At 39.3% G+C, this 16663-nt stretch overlaps 1 protein-coding gene and 1 long non-coding RNA gene across 3 annotated transcripts; one reads left to right on the top strand and one right to left on the bottom strand.

The window, feature by feature from the left end:
- Nucleotides 1-1868: 1868 nt before the first annotated feature.
- On the bottom strand, nt 1869-2915 carry LOC108254939 (uncharacterized). Its single transcript, XR_001809986.2, has 2 exons — nt 2790-2915; nt 1869-2492 (listed from the first exon to the last, which is right to left on the bottom strand). It is a non-coding gene; the product is annotated as an uncharacterized LOC108254939 (long non-coding RNA).
- Nucleotides 2916-3157: 242 nt separating this feature from the next.
- Nucleotides 3158-13767, top strand: si:ch211-112f3.4 (EF-hand and coiled-coil domain-containing protein 1). Of its 2 annotated transcripts, none has more exons than XM_017450438.3 (7): nt 3158-3704; nt 4745-5297; nt 10291-10406; nt 10769-10904; nt 12182-12329; nt 13067-13136; nt 13327-13767. In XM_017450438.3, exons 1-7 carry the CDS (start codon nt 3158-3160, stop codon nt 13500-13502), a joined length of 1746 nt encoding a protein of 581 aa, XP_017305927.1. In that variant the 3' UTR covers nt 13503-13767. The 2 variants fall into 2 exon arrangements, with proteins under 2 accessions (XP_017305927.1, XP_017305928.1); XM_017450439.3 differs by having other exon boundaries at nt 13307-13763.
- Nucleotides 13768-16663: the final 2896 nt, after the last annotated feature.

A 16663-nucleotide genomic window follows, 5' to 3' on the forward strand; every position in this document is an offset into this window, starting at 1 on the left:
TCTATAAATTGAGATTGGTTTATCCAGTTATTTTTTTTTCTCTTGCTGTCACTGTTGTTTTAAGTTAAAATATTTTTGTCATTAATATTAAAAAATACTAACAATATATTATTTGAGAAATATAATTGGACAAAATAAGATGTATTTATGAAATTCTTCATAAATACTGAAAGAAATAAATAGACTCTAGACCCTATGTCGTGTATTTTGTGTATTCAGTATCATAGCTGAGTTTAATAAGTGAGGTTTCTTGTGTCTGTATAATGTATAGCGAGACATATGGCTCAAACAAAAGCTCAGGTTGCAAAACCCAGGTCAATACTGTAGGCTATGTCCCCTAAATTGGACAAAAACCTAGTGTTTGTCCCCTCCCTGTTCGCTCGTGACCCCTGATTCCACTTCCTTTTATTATACATAGAGTGCTGATTCTCCACAGGCCCATTCAGTTTCAAATAAGATCCATTCAGCCAAAATAAACAGGCTTTGAAGAAGCAGCTGCTGGCTGGGGACACAAAGACGAGGTCGCTCGTCCCAACGTCTCAGTGATCCGACGGAGGTTCGTTTATCTCTCAGCTCATTATTTACCAATGTGGGAGGCTTAAAAAGTCACCATTGACAATTACAGGCCATTATTAGATACGGACAAGGAGAATGGGCATCTCTGTAATTATTAACGTCATAAGAAACATCAAGAGACAATCTGTATAGAACTACAAACAGAATAAAAAATGTACAATAATTTAGTACAGTATTTGAAATAAATAAAATGTGGTAAATCGCTGTGGTACAAAAGGAATAAAACACTTCAGGACATACTGTTATAGGAAAATGACAAGCTCTATGCTTCATCACACCACCCTGTGGTTGATTAATTTCCTGTAACAGCAAACTACAGCGTAATTCATAATGCAGAATACACATTCGTCTAAACACTTATTTATTTATTTATTTATTTATTTATTCATTTAAAATCCACAGAATAAATAAACACAGATGACCTTTCTAGTCTGAGCTTGTCTATTCAGAACGATCCACACTCGGTGTGATAAAGACAGAATGAGAACTCGAGGAGACGTGGCGTGATCTAGCCATACAGATATCACGATTCAGACGAAAAACAACAAAAGCATGACTGGCGGCACGAGTGACTCACTTTCCTACAGCTAGAAACGAAACCTCACCGTGTCAGAAGTTGATATCGCTTTCCTTTGTGTTCAGTGTTCAGTTTTAACAACAGTACCTTTTCGTTATGAGTCACTGAGAAAATAAACGAGGCCCTGTGGTCTGAAGTGATTTAAAGGACCTGGTGAGTGGCGAACAGTGAGGAAGTCATTCGCTTTACCTATCCATCTTACGGATATATGAAGCTTTATGACGCTAAGCTAACAGGTCAGAAGGCGATGAGTCATTTTCTATAATGGCAGCTCTGAGTGTAGTGCAGCAGCAAATCGCAGGTTTGTATTAATGCGCTTCTACAGTAACAACACCTACATGACTGTCCTAAGATATTGCCCGAACAGACCGCAAAAAAGAAATTTCAGAAAATTGAGCGCAAATCATTTTGTTGCCAACATTTTTGTTCACCATGTTAACAATAGCAATATTTTAGATGCGTATTGTATGTATATACAAAAAAGAAGGTCCTCGGGAGCCACGGAGCAATTTTTTGGGGCTTGGCCTAGTGTATAGCCGACCTCTGGTTAATGCTGATTATGAATAGTCCGAATAGTTCGTTCTGAAAGTAGTGCAGACAAATGACAATGTATCATTTATGTGCTCGTTCGAATACGTTATCATTTCTGTAGTAACAGCTCATTCACAGGGACGACTTGTGTAGTCAACACTAAAATGATCTAAGACTAATAATATACAGATTGAAATATGTCTTTATTTAACAAAGAAAAAAAAACACCCATATAATCGCTGATATGGTGAACGTTTCTGTGAGGAGATGTTTATGGAAGGAGTCTCCAGTGTTAGTGGGTTGTAACAATCACAGCATTTTCCTCAGGATAACCTGACAATCTATGTTTGAAAAAAAGTATTTTATAGAGAGAGAAAAACAAGAGCGAGGCTGTTGAAGGAACTACTGTTTATAGCTGCTATAATGTAACAGGAAAACAGGGACTAACTTGTTTCTCTGACTTTACACACATTAAATTAAATTCAACCATAAATGGATAAAAAGTAAGACACTTAAATAATAACATTTATTTTATGGATTATGGACAAATTGCTGTGGGGCGCACATTGCCTTAAAGGTTAGCACGTTTGCAGTGCACCTTTGGGGTTGGGGGTTTGAATCGCGCCTCCGTCCTGCGTACGCAGGCGTTCACCTAGTTCAAGGACATGCATTGTAGTCTGATCGTCATTTCCAGATTGTCCATAGTGTGTGAATGGGTGCGTGATTGTGCCCTGCGATGGGTTTGCACCCCGTTCCAGGTGTCCCTGCCTTGTAGTTCCCTGGGATAGACTCCAGACTCCCTCCAACCCTGTGTAGGATAAGTGGAACAAAAAAATGGATGAATGGATGGATGGACAAATTGCTGTCTTACAAGCGGAATAAGACATTTCTGGATGTGCTCTTATAGGAAAACAATCAACGTTGGGGTGGTAACATTACATTAAACCACCCGGTTGTTGATTGTTTTCCTGTAGCAGCATGTTTGGAATGTTGAAGTAAAAATGATTTATATACAATAGGATACATATGATGATTTTTTTGTAAGGGAAAGACTTTTAAAGCATGTAAACAGAGGAGAATGCATTCTGCAGAATTTATAACTAACCTGATCTCTAGCCCAAAAAACTTTCCCTGCACAGTGTTTTCCAAAACATCCAGTCTGGCAACCCCCGGTCTGATCTTACTGATTGCTGTGCCTGCAGGCGTCACTGTTTTGATCGCGGTTCAAGAGTCTAACCTGTGCGCAGAAGTGATTGGGCGAGGCTCAGAACGTTTGCAAGTCCAGAGCTTCATCTCATCTGTCAGTCCTGCGGGTGGAGGCGGAATTCAGGACTTCTTTCAGCGCGCACACTGAATCCTCATAATTCCTTTCTCTATTACGAGTTCGTCTGATGCTTTCCACTCCATCCCTCCCTCAAGAGCTGCCGATTTCCTCAGCAACTTGCGTGTGACTTTATAACGTCAGAAACGCGAATGTCTCGAGCGTGTGCGCCGCCGCAGCCTATTCGCGCCGCGCGCAAAACCGAGTGGCTCCGCTGCGCCCTCGCGCACCACTTCAGCCGTGAGCCCGAGGTCGAGAACGAGATCGTGGTGCTGGCCACCGGCATCGACCAGTACCTGCAAGAGGTCTTCCATCACCTCGCTTACGCCAGCAGCAGCAGCAGCGATCTGGTGTCCGAACAGGACTTCCGGCTGCTCTGTTCGGTACTCGGTGTGAGCGCGGATGAGGACAGAGCGCGCGAGGAGAGGGAGGTGTGCTCCGAGCTTCCACGCGCGCTCAGCTTCAGGGAGTTTCACTCGCGCCTCTGCGGTTTCTTCGCCGTCCGAGCGCGAGACGCACCGACATCCGCGCGCCTTCCGGTCACCGAGGAAACGGAGCACGTTGAGCGCGAGATCAGGCTCCGGTGGCCGCGAGTGCGGCGGAGAAAATGCGTCAGCTTCGACTTAAGTCGGGACGGTGCTGCAAACAGGATATCACGCGACAGGAAGGAAAACGTGAAAGTGTCCGCACCGGATGCAGGTACAGGGCCCAGGCGCGTGAATGATCATCCAGTGTCCTGAATAAGCCTATATATTTTTATTCTGTAATTGGTCTTTTTTTTGTGGTGTGACAGGTTTACACTAAATGAAAATATACGAATTATGACGTAAGAAAACCACACGACTACATGTTACAATCTTCAGAAAGAGCTTTATCCTGGTTGTTGGTTTCAGAGTATATCCCAGGAACGCTGGGTGCGAGGCAGGAATACACCCGGGACAGGATGCCAATCCGTACACACACACACACACACACATTTGCACACTCATTCACACCTAGGGGCAGTCTATAGTAGCAAGTGCACCTTTCTGGACAGCTTTGGGCCGTGAAGGAAACCGGAGAACCTGGAGGAAACCTACACAGACGCAGGGAGAACGTGTGAGACGCCTCACAGACGATATCCCAAGGTCAGGATCGAACCAGGGATCCTGGAGCTGTGAGGCAGCAAGGCTACATACATTACCATTCCCCATGGGACATTTTGAAATGTTTTTACGTTCTAAACCCAAGTGTATGAGCTTTAGTTTACATGTTGCATCACTACTTCATATTTTCGTATTTGCTAGACAGAAACGCAATCATTTTTCATTTTCTATTTAAATGGCCTGGGCATGTACCTGTCGCACAAAATGAAAGTTGAAAGCAAAGGTGCCGTAGGACTTAGGGCTAAGTACCATGTCACAACAGCATCAATTAAATGTAACTGACCTGGCTAACAAAGTCGGTTTGGTCAGTATAGGCCACTTTTCCAATTTAGAAGCAGAAAGGGTGGACAGTGCGGTGTAGAAAGTTTGTAAAGATGTAATGGGGACATGCTGTGGTGAAAATAGCAAATAGTCTAGAGAGCAACAGAAATCAGGAAAATGATTTATGTTGCATCACGGTGACCCCCTGGAGGTGATTCACATCTTTTCAAAATATGTTGATGTTTTCCTAAAACAGTCAATAAGTGTGGACACTATGAATGAAAAGGTACAGTAAATTAAAACATTTTTTTTTATCCATTCCATTAACTGCAGGACAGCAAGGTCAGCAGAGATCATGGCAGGAACAGGTTGAGCTGGAGAACAGCAGTTTGAGAGAGCTTGTGGAAGACCTGCGTTCGGCTCTCCAGAGCAGCGACGCTCGCTGCATGTCCCTTGAGGTGGCCCTGAGGAGGGAGCGTCTGTACGCACCTGGCAAAAACTCTCCACAAATCAATGAAAGGCAAACCTGCTTTGCTGGCAGTGAGCCCAGACTGACGCAAACTAAACAAACCAGGCGCACTAAGGACCTGCTCCGAGAGCTAGAGTTGATCCGGGCTTCACGTGACGGCCAGCTGGAGGAGGCGATGAGGTTCAACCAGAGGCTGGAGGAGGAGGTTATGTCAGCATACAGTGAGGTCAGCAGGCTGGAGGAAACAGTGGCGAGGCTGAGAAGAGAGAGCGGAGAGATCAAGAGGAGGGCTGAGGATGCGAGAGCGGCTCTTGCTGCAGGTCTGGCGAGGGTCAAAGACATCCAGGACCAGGCGGAGCAGGTCGGGCCACTGCAGGAGAAAGTCCAAAACCTCGAGGTGGAACTGGAGACATTCAGGTAGCTATAATCTGAGATTGTGCTTTTCTGGTAACGATTAGAACAAATCCAACGAACCAACAATATCTCAGTGGAAGAGTATTGTGGTACAAAGTAAAATAACTGCTGATTTTCCAATTTCAACATGAACTCCTGAATCTCCTGAATGTCCTGAATTTTAGTAGCTTGGAATACTGGGTAAATCTAGGAACCTCGAAAATAAGAAGCACATTTTGAGGTACTGATGTCCTAGTTGCAGTTACCTCCAAGTTCATACTCAGGGAGGGAGGTCTCTTAATACATTACGTAAAGAATAAAACTCTGTCTCATGCTGCCATAGAAAAAGAATCAACAACAGAGTGGTGTGATGAAGCGGAGTTACTGTTCCACCCTGAAGTTACAAATATTACCATATCCTGAACTTTTATTCACTTACACCACAGCAATTCTCCAAATTACAATTTGTATTTATTAAAGAACATTACTTCTTTTTATTTATTTATTTATTAAAAAAAAAAAATCCATTTAATGTTATGGATCATACACAAAACAAGTTAGTTCCTGTTATGATATACATTATAGCAGCTATAAATGTAATTCCTCAACAGACTCGTTTTGTTTCTCTCTCTCTCTTGTAGTAAATAAGGGTAAAAAAAAGGATAAAAAGCCATTTGTTATATTAGTGAGAAAACACAGCGTGTAAATTCATCTGTCCGGAATATGTCAGAAAACTTAAAGTTACAGAGTGTTACAGAGCACTGGCACAGGAGACTCCTTCTAGAAGGTCCTGGAAGGTCTCAGGGACAGTGATGTTTGGAGGTGTGATGAAACATGTTTGGTTTTGTTCATGTGGTTTTGTTTTATGAATTGAATCACTAAGGCACTGACTGGCTTTAACACAGGATTAAAAAAACACCAATTTAATCAAAGTAAGCCTGTAATGCTGCTTTACTGAACAACTGTTGTATAATCTTGTGATTAGGTTCTCGAGTTAAAACAGCAGGTCAGTCTATCTTTTCTTAGTTGTCTGAATCATACACTGAACGTATTATAGAATCCTACAATTTCACAGATTGATTGGGATCGATGTGATTTGTTATAACTTAAACTTGTGACACGTAGCATAGTTTTATGGAGAGGTGCCAGAACTTTTGTCTGATTCTCAAAATCATCAATAGGTCAGTACACGTCGTAAGAAACAACCCAAATTCTCTCCGATCGTGTCATTGGGTTTAGTTCTACCTGACTAGTGTAGCAGGCTATTCGTTTTGTATAGATGGCTGTCAATAAAACATGCTCATCAGAATAGTAGGCCACGCCCACCCCAGATTGTTCCAGTCAGTGAGTTCAGTGAATTATTGAGCAGCGATTGATTATGTATTGGTTTTTTTTCTTTTTCAGAATTTTATGGATGTTTACTATGACACACTTGGCATTATGAAGCCTTTTTTTATCGTTATACTGCATTTCTTGTCTTGTATTCACACACACACACACACACACACACACACACACACACACACACACACACACACTTACTTCCACTGTGAAAAAAACAAACCCAGGACTTTCTGACAATGCTTCACTATTGAAAATACACCATCAAAGTTCCTCCTGTTACTCCCATAATCACAGACATTTTTTTTTAGAAAGAATCTCGGTTTTCACTAATGGGCACAGGAGCACTCTCACATCTTGCGCATGTTTAGAAGATTTCATGTCTAGGATATTAATTTGAGCCCCGAGGATAAGGAGGATCACAGATGAGTCATACGATGGGCGTGGTCTGGGAGCGGAATTAAAATCGATGAGCATGTTGGTAGGGATGCGAAACATTTAGGGATGCTCACTTTTCCTTAGAAACGGCATGAGCTTTGTCGCAATCACAATACAGTTCAGGTTAGTTTCCTGTTATAGCCTATTAGTCATTATCCTTTAAGTATGACTAAAGTAGAACACTCACTGCAGCGTGTCATTACAGCATTTTAGTGTATCCTGTGCTAGCGCCAGTTTTACTCTCGAGTCTGGCAGTGAATCAACTGCACACAGATCCCATCAAACTTCAAAGCTGTGTGGTTTATTCTCCTCCCTCTTCAGTCTAGAGCTCACTCTCATTGTGTTTGAAGCACCAGAACAGCCAGAGGGGACGATGGCAGTGACTTCAATTGAGGATAATATATCTTGTCATCTTACACATATACAGAAGATAAAATATCCCAGACTACGGTGTGACACCAAGGCTCTGTATAAAGAAGGGGTTTGGAAACTGCACTAGTAAAATGGGCTCCTGTATTAAGTACGAAATAAAACAGATGGAGGTGTGATATTATAGGAAAATAATCAATGACAGAGTGGTGTGATGAAGCAGAGTGTCTGTTACCACCTTAAAGTTATTATTTTCCATTAACAACACATCCTGAAGTGTTTTATTATTTGTATACAACAGCAACAACACGTCATAATTTCATGCATTTACAGTATAGTTATTGCATTTAACATTGTGGAACGTCTATTAAAAAAAAAAAGTAGTTCTTGTTATCACGTCTTTTCTCTCTCTCTCTCTCTCTCTCTCTCTCTCTCAGTAAGGCAACAAAATAAAAAATAACAGCAACACAAGATTAATAGTAATAATACTAATAGTAATAATACTAAAAGAATAATAATAATACTAATAACAAACTTTATTTTATAAAGCACCTTTAAAAGTAGCTTCTCGAGGCGCTTTACGTAAAAACCCCCCACAATCACGTATAGATACAAATCATAAAAAATAAGCATAGATACCAACATTCATAATAAATAAAACATTTCAAAAGTCAAGTTAAAGCTAACCTTAAAAAAAGAATGTTTTAAGATAAGATGAAAAATACCAAATGTCTGTGCGTGTCTGATTGATATCAGTCTAAGTGAATTCCATCATTTAGGAGTATAAAAGGAGAAAGCCCTATAACACACGGAACGTAAACAAGTCTGATGGACAACTAATAATGCAACCGAAGACGTTCCCACTGACACTGGAGAATCTTTCCATAAATGTTCTTAAACATAAATGTTCTTAGACTTGTTCTTCCATACAAGTCCCGGTGAATGAGCTGTTACTATAGAAACGTATTAGAAACGATCGCATGGATATACTGTAAACCTGTGACTTGCAGCTGCATGGCTTCTGACCAATCAGAATCCAGAATTCCATTTATATACAGTTATGAAATACCTTGTAACCATCTGATTAAGTTTGAAAGGTGTGTGATGAAACTCGAGGTGATACTGAAAGAAATTCCAGTTTTTATGAAGCAATCATATACATATTTGATGTCTTTTTCAACATCACGTTTATCATGATAACTGGTCTGCCCATACGCCTGGGGCTGTGGTTTTAATTAATCTTCAGAGTAGCTTAGAGATGGTGTAATGCTCATTCCTGAAACGTAAACAGACACGTTTCAGCCTGCAGGTTAGCTTACTGTCTACACTGGCAACACACAACGCTGTACCTACACTCACACACACACACACACACACACCTCGTATTAACTATATTGCTTAATATATGCAACTCAGCAGCGTAGTGCTTAAAGCAAAAAATCCACCCTGAATAAAGTGCATGTTAATCTTAACATAATAATTAACATGCGCTTCAACAGAAGCCAATATTTTATTTTCTAATAAAATGATAAGTTTTCAGTTCAAACATCTCGCTCTATTTGTATTATTGCCATTCCACCTGCTGATTGTGGTGCAGTGAGGTTCAACCCTCACTTCATCTCTACTTAAAGAGAGCGATGCAGCGGCACTTTAGTCCTATAGCGTGTCCAGCTCTCTCACCTGGTCAACAGCACACGCTGCTCAAATAGAGCAACTTCCAGAACTTTCATGCTAATCTATCACATCTATCATGCTTGTCATCTCGTAGATCGCGGTCTCTGCCTGCAACTGCGTCATATAGAGTAGCTGCACTGCATTCTGGGCTTTTGGGTATAATGTTTACTTCTGCTTTTACACTGGATTTATTCTGGATTTCTTGTGAATGTGATGTTGAAAAGCGAAACTTGATCACTATCACTTATGTTTGGGATTGTTGACTTTTTTTTCTCTCTCCACTGGATCTGCTCTAGCAAGAATGTCGTCGTCTTGTGACATCGATGCAACACAGAACCGCTAACCTCTCATAGAAATTACAAAGATAAAGCAACAAATTAGCAGCAGAATCACTAAACACATTTCAATATAAACATGTTTAAAGTGTTTCAGGCTGAAGTTTTTCTTTAAAGTGGAAATACACAAAACAATTGAAACCATACAGTACGTGCTGGGCGAAAGAATCTTAAAATCATTCTTAAAGCGCACCTATTATGGTTTTGAAACGTGCCTAATTTTGTTTTAAAGGTCTCATACACTTTAACATGCTCATAATTTAAACTGCAGCATTAACTTTAGCCCCAGTTTCACAAACGACTCGTTAAATGATCCGGTCTAAAGGATTCGTTCTAAACTCCTCCTTTTAGAGAGCATACACTGCTCTGATTGGTCAGACGTCGCAGTCTGTTGTGATTGTTCTACCACTGTCAGTGTGTTTCAAAATGGAAACGTCCACTACCATAACGAGTTTCAGCTCCGTCTGTTAGCGAGCAGCAGATGAAGAGCAGAGGCGGGGCTCTTTGTTATGAACCTACGTAGATTAGTACAGGGAGTAAGTCTCGAATCACTAACGACTTGTTTCAGCTGTTCAGAATCGGTTCCTTCTTTTGGGAGTCGATAAATCCGTTTGTCGTGCGCTTTGATTTTTTAAACTTTGCAGACGTTTTTACATTCACAAACAGCTCTATAACACACTACATGAAAGGTAATATTTGAAAAACCATAATAGGTACACTTTAAATCATTTACACATCTGACCTGAGAATTATAAATGGAAATTAACGTGTAAAAATTTATTGGTCGACCTGAAAAAGGAGACTTTTAGTCGCAAAATTTCCTTGAGTTCTTATTTTACATGCATGTGATTCGCTCACAGATCTCGGTGCACCTGCAGAGCTGACCATGAGAGAAGAACCGAACCTCCAGTCGAGTCAGTGGAACCCACAGCGCGCGCAATTCCCACAGGCCGAGATGAGACGCTCATCAGAGGAGGTGAGAAAGATCAATTTAAATTTGCATACTTATTTTTCACATTATGAAATGTGAAACCCCCCACCCCCACACACACCCTCCCCACTCCCATGCCCAATTTAAAAAAAAAATGTTTTAATATTTTTGTTTGTGGTACTTTAATAGCAAATGTGTAATTAAACATTGAGGAATAAAACACACCTGTGCTACTGTGCCTTTGATTAAAATGATTTTTATTTATCAATATACTTTTATCAGCTTTTCAAATTTTATAACTTTTGTACTTTAATATAATTATATTATAATTGATTTTCATGATTTACTTATGTGTTGCCTGCAGTGTAAATGAATGTACTCTTGACTAATTCATCTCGTTATGGCAGAGGAAGACCTGCAGAGGGCGGTGGAGGGCCGAGCAGCCTCGGATGAGGAGGAGGATGGGAAGGTGAAGGAGGAAGGCCAGTGCTGTCTCCTGGAGGTGAAGCGACTTATTAACAAACTTCACAACTGCGCAAAGGGGTGAGGGGATTAGCACAACACACACACACACACACACACACACACACACACACACACTATTCCTCCATTTCATTATTTTGTTGTTAGTATTGGCTCCTTAAAGCTGCAGTAAGCATTATTTTTAAAGACCACGTCAGCAAAACGTTAGATAGCCCTCACTGAGCGAGACGATTAAAAAAAAGTCTATGTTGCAGTTCTGGGTTTTGTAATCAACTTTTAAAAACTGTCTGCAAACGAGACAGCCCATATGAGAATAGGCTATACCAGAACAGGAAATAAATTGCTAGGGTAATATAATAGAGTAAGAAAACATCAGCTGATATTCAACTTAAAGTGCTGGGTCAGTTGCTGCCAACAAAAATGTAACAACATAAACGTTAGCTTTTTTATAGAGTGCAACAGAAAATTGCCATTATCTATAAATTAATGTACTAGTAGCATCTGTATAGCTACATAAGCTAGTTATATAAGCTAACTATGAGAACAGAATGGTTTGTTACATAGATTTTTTCATAATGCATTTGTGATGAGGTGCTTCTACTCTTTTTTCTTATCATTGCTTTTGAAAGCAGGGAAACAGAGTGGGTAGACTACTTAGCAAGAACAGCTAACATTGCTTACAGCCAGTTTAAGGGTTGGTATTATTTCTTTTGATGGCAGGGATTTTTTGCTTATAGCTGCTTTAAAGAGTGGTTTGATACTCAAATGAAGTTTAAATTAGATGGGGCTCAATAGAGTGTAGACTTCAGGATTAGAATTTATTCAGAAAGCACTCTTTTTTCTTTTAAACACAGAAGCTGTTTGTAAATCTATGTACACACTTGAATATTTTAGAAATATAACGTTCGATTTTTGAAATGTTATATTTCAGCCGGGTTTTACTCAGCCTGCTGTACATCTATGCTAATGTAATTTATTCGAGTAGTTAGCAAGCTGTCAGATTAGCAGAATTATTCTGTAGACCACAGGAGCTGAACTTGCCCTGATGGAATTACAATTCTTTCCAAAAGATAACTTTTGTTACTTGATTTTGTGTAGCCAAGTTTATGTAGTTAGCTTCTTAGCACACTGATAAAGCTATGCACACGATTTCAGTAAAACTGACACTGCAGTTTGCCAAGAAAATTACTTCAACTTCATTTTATTCTCACTGCCAAGGTTAAATGTGTAGCAAGCAGTACCGAGTAACAAGGGAATGATGACGCAGCGCTGACCACACTACTGGAATGCAGGGAGTAAAGTTTTTCTCCTAAATGTATGTGTGTGTGTTTTTCTAGATGTCAGAAGATGGCGTTGTGTCATCTGCTCCTGTCAGAGAACTCTACAGGTCATTATAGCAATCAGACCGGCTGCACTGGTCCACCAGAGTCAAAGACAAGGGGACGAAGGCACCACATGCTTCTGGATGAAAAGAAAACGGATAAAGTACGAACACAGCTGAGAAAATCCTCTTCCTAATCCGCAAAGTAGCGTTTAGGCTATTATTAAGGGTCCAAGCACCGTAGGAGCGAAACCTACTTTTATGAATTAGTCCATGTATTTTTTTGGTGTATCTTGGTAAAATTAAATTAAAATAAAATATAAAAATCAACCATGTGTCAAACATTCTAACGTCTGATGTAGTGAATGTGTTTGTGTGTTCCGTTTTGGATTTCTTTACGAATAATTAATTTTATTAACGTTTTTTGTACCTGAAAAATGACCGGTTGTACTAATAATAGTGCTACACCCCCATCTAGTGGTCAAAAGTTTCACTGCACTGCATCCTACTTTTTGGTGGTGATGAACTTTTTATAACAGAAAAAAATGAGAGAAAACATTTGAAAACACATACTATAATGTACACCCAATTATATTTAAAAATATATCCAGCATGTTCATGTGTAAAATGTGGCCCAAATGTAAGCCCATTTCCTCGCTTAATGTAGGAGTATATCATTCTGTATACTTCAGTCTTCTGTACAGTTTAGTAAAAAGTTCCCCTCAGTATTCCATACAATTCAGTCTTCGGTTACACTTTAGTATTCTGTACAATTCAACATTATGTATACTTCAGTATTCAGTACACTTCAGTGTTCCGTTCAAATCAAATTGTGAGATAAATTTTTCTCAATAATAAGAAAACCTCTCAAAACATAATCTTTTTCTCTTCATCCTGGCAGAGAATCTCGCGGAGAACCCTGGGTAAAATCCTGCTGAACACACTAGATCTGTGCAACACGAAAGGCCAAGGTAGAAACTATAGATCTATTTTATAATTTATCAGCAAAACAATCCTGAAAAAAAAATTCAAACTGAAATGTGGCAATAACCCAAAAGATAAAGCAAATTTACAAATTTTGAAACCTTGAGAAGCATGACTATTTGACACACTGAGGGTGTGATTTGTTTCTTTGATACAGAATCGATTCCCGTCTTCCAGGTCGTGGACGCTCTTTGTCAGCAGCTGGTCTCCAGCGAGCTGGTGTGTGTGGAGGGAGATGTCACGACGTGGCGAGGTGTAAACCCACATCACCGAAACAGCACAAACCCCCTCCTCATCTCCTGCTGAGACTGAGACTTGTGTACTTCATCCAGGTCTTTGAGGAAGATCCTTAAATCCTTAACATGTGATAGTTAGATCTCTATCTAATTTGTTTCACTGCATTATATATAAGATTAAAAGAACCTCATAAAAAAAGATTCCTTTGTGTGTGTCGAAAACATTGTCTCACTTCCAAAAAAAAACCCCTAGTGGTTGCCATTAACACATTTTCCCATCAAGATATAATTGTTTTTCCAGGATTCAGTTACAGAGCCATACTCGTGTATTACAGTATCTCCTTACTTACAAGTGATCCGTGCTGGAAAAAGAAAAAGAAATATCGGAATACACTACAGTGGAATTGCTGTAAATATCTATCCATCAGGATGTAATTATTTTCATGGTTTCCAAAAGCTAGTTTTTTAAAATTATTCAGCTCCAGGATCCCAGATTCAAACGCAGGAAATCTCAGGATCTCCCTGTGTCCATGTCAGTTTCCCAAGGATTTTCTGCTTTCATCCGACCATCCAGAAACATACCAGTAGGTGGACCGGTGAACTTTGAAATGCCGCTAGGTGTGAATGTGTGGGTGAGACATAAATAGATAAGACATCCCATCTAGGGTGTATTGTCACCTCGTGCCTGGTGTGTTCCTGGAATAAACCCCAGGATAACGTGCTTACTGAAGAATGAATGCTTTTAGCTCATTAAGGCACTCACCATTGGAGACCACTGGGTTACTATAGGATGCGTTTGGCTTCCATTAGAAAACCACCAGAGATATCTAGAACTTGTCACAATTGCTAAAGTTTCAATTATATAATACACATTGACATAATTGACTGGTTTTCATCAGATTCGTACAAATTCCTGGTTACTTTGAACCCTTTCCCGCAGTACACCAGCATTCTGTTGCGCTGGCAGAATAGAAATCGACTTATTGGACATTTTCTATCAGTATAAACAAATGAATTATTTTATCTCAGTAAGTCTGTTATAAGATTAGTCAGGACACTGTTGGGTTTCTGTGTCTAGAGTATCATGACTGTGTTAAGCTGCTGGTGAACACACGGATGGTGATGGCAAAGGAGAGGGGTGTGAGCCCCCTGCTGGACAAACAATTCATACATCTCCAAAATAACACTGGTACAGAGATAAAACGGACAGACTAAAGTTTATTTGAGATTAAAATATCGTATACAACTGCAACAGTATAATTGTAGTTATAAAAACAATAAAAATGGCAAATTCTTAAAGCCCTGAGTCATTAACCACTACTATGGAGTGTGACATGACAAATAAATTCCATGCTGAACATGGGCATACCCCCAAAACAGGTGGAAATTCCATTTTTGGCCTCTGGTATAAAGAGTTAAATAGCACTACAAGCCAGTTTGTTATCAGTGCATGATTCCAACAGAATAAAGTCAAATCGGCCATCAGGAACCATTAGGAATCGCACTTTCTGTTAAATTACAATTCCAGTCCATTAGGAACCATTACAAATCCCTGCTAAAGCTTTAGGACTCTTTCGATATTACGTCCCTTCGTCTGGAGAAGCCAGAATTTGTGTAAAACTGTAACGTAACTGTTCCCATTATGTTTCTAAGGAGGAACGTGTTGCAATATAATGAGAGATGTATGGAAAGTATGTTTAAAATGCTTAGAATCCAGCCAGAGTCCAGCCTCTTTGCTATGATGTTAAGCACAGTTGGAAATCTCCAGACATAACATTTTACATTATTAGGTTTGAAGATTGTTTATTGTGTCAAAAGCAACAGTTTCTAGAGGTGGATGCTTATACAGTTACATTTATTACACTTTTCTTCCCAAGGTTGTCATTTTTGTTTGTTTGTTTGTTTGTTTGTTTGTTTGTATGTTCCACCCTTGTTTAGCACTCTGGTGAGAGACGTTTCGACACATCTGTGTGAGAACAATGACAGTCAGTCATTTTCCCAGAGCCTGCCTCTTTCTCTCTCATAAGAGCGTTTTGTTCATGACCCTACGGGACACTCGGGTCCGAACGTCTCCACATTCCTCCACGTATCTATTTATTACACATCTCGGCTTTAACCGTTCTCGAAGCTGTCTTTCGAGTCTGATCATTAAGTTCTCAGGATTCTTTTCTTGCTCTGTAGAGCCTTGTGATAGTTATGACAATATGATATTCATGATAAAGTGCCTGCAAAACAGTAGCACAAGTGTCTGAGTGTCCTTAACCCTGCATGGTGTTGCCAATTGTATCTCCAATTTTTTGATAGGCGATAATACAAAAATACAATTTTCTTATGTAACTGCTAAAAGGGGGCTTTAAGTTTGACATCATAAAAAAGTCATGTCATATGACCAGGAAATGCTGTTTGCGCTTCCTTTTCTGCATTCGCATGGCATGGTAAATGTCATCACTGGCAGTCTCTCACAATTGTAATATATTTTTCAATGTTTAGGCAAAACTACTTGAACAAAAACATTTAAACTCTGAGAGAAGTTAACATTTTTTTTTTGTCATTTACACAAGTTTATATATTTGGAATATTCTGTTCAATGGTAAAATGTAATTGTTGCCATATGGCAACAACATGCGATCATTGTACTGTGGTATGCGCATTCAATGAATTGAAACAGGCCTACAGAGCAAAAAAGACACCAGGCTTCTCTAATAGTGTATTTAGATTTTTTCGCATTCAAAGTAATAAAAACGATTGTAATTTCAGACGTTTTTGCAATCGCACCTTATTTATTATTATTAATAATAATTCGAGAGAAAGAATTAAAATGATACATCACCCAAAACGTTTGGATCTCATTTTTGTATGCATTTTGAGTGAGTAAATTCATCCACATTCTTATTACAACTGTAATTCCTTTCTAGAAGATAGAACTTTTATATGTTTACCAGGTGGCAAAAATAATCTCTGCAATTTATAGTCTGGAAAATGCAGGAATTGTAATCTCATACATTTTGTGTTACTTTTGACTACATGACACTTTCCACCATTGCACATTGTTGGCAAAAATTGACCAACTACCCCCTAAAAGATAGTTTTCAGCATTTTAAATTATATTTTTATTACTAGAACTGTTTAATGTAAATTTATTATGATGCAGTAGAATATTATAAATAAATATTGTTTATTTAAATAGTTTACCTTAAGTAATAAATTGTCTGGCTTTTGAGTTGGTATGGTTGTAGATTTTAGGCTACAAACAATATTAATAAGCAGTCATTTAAGAG

Source organism: Ictalurus punctatus, chromosome 21, assembly GCF_001660625.3.
Source record: "Ictalurus punctatus breed USDA103 chromosome 21, Coco_2.0, whole genome shotgun sequence".
NCBI lineage: Eukaryota > Metazoa > Chordata > Actinopteri > Siluriformes > Ictaluridae > Ictalurus > Ictalurus punctatus.

Excerpts from the sequence above, each read along its gene's own strand:
- si:ch211-112f3.4 (XM_017450438.3), top strand. The coding sequence starts at position 3,158 with ATGTCTCGAGCGTGTGCGCCGCCGCAGCCTATTCGCGCCGCGCGCAAA. Across the intron at positions 5,298-10,290 it reads GTGGAACTGGAGACATTCAG|ATCTCGGTGCACCTGCAGAG; the intron begins GTAGCTATAATC and ends ATTCGCTCACAG. Across the intron at positions 12,330-13,066 it reads ATGAAAAGAAAACGGATAAA|AGAATCTCGCGGAGAACCCT; the intron begins GTACGAACACAG and ends TCATCCTGGCAG.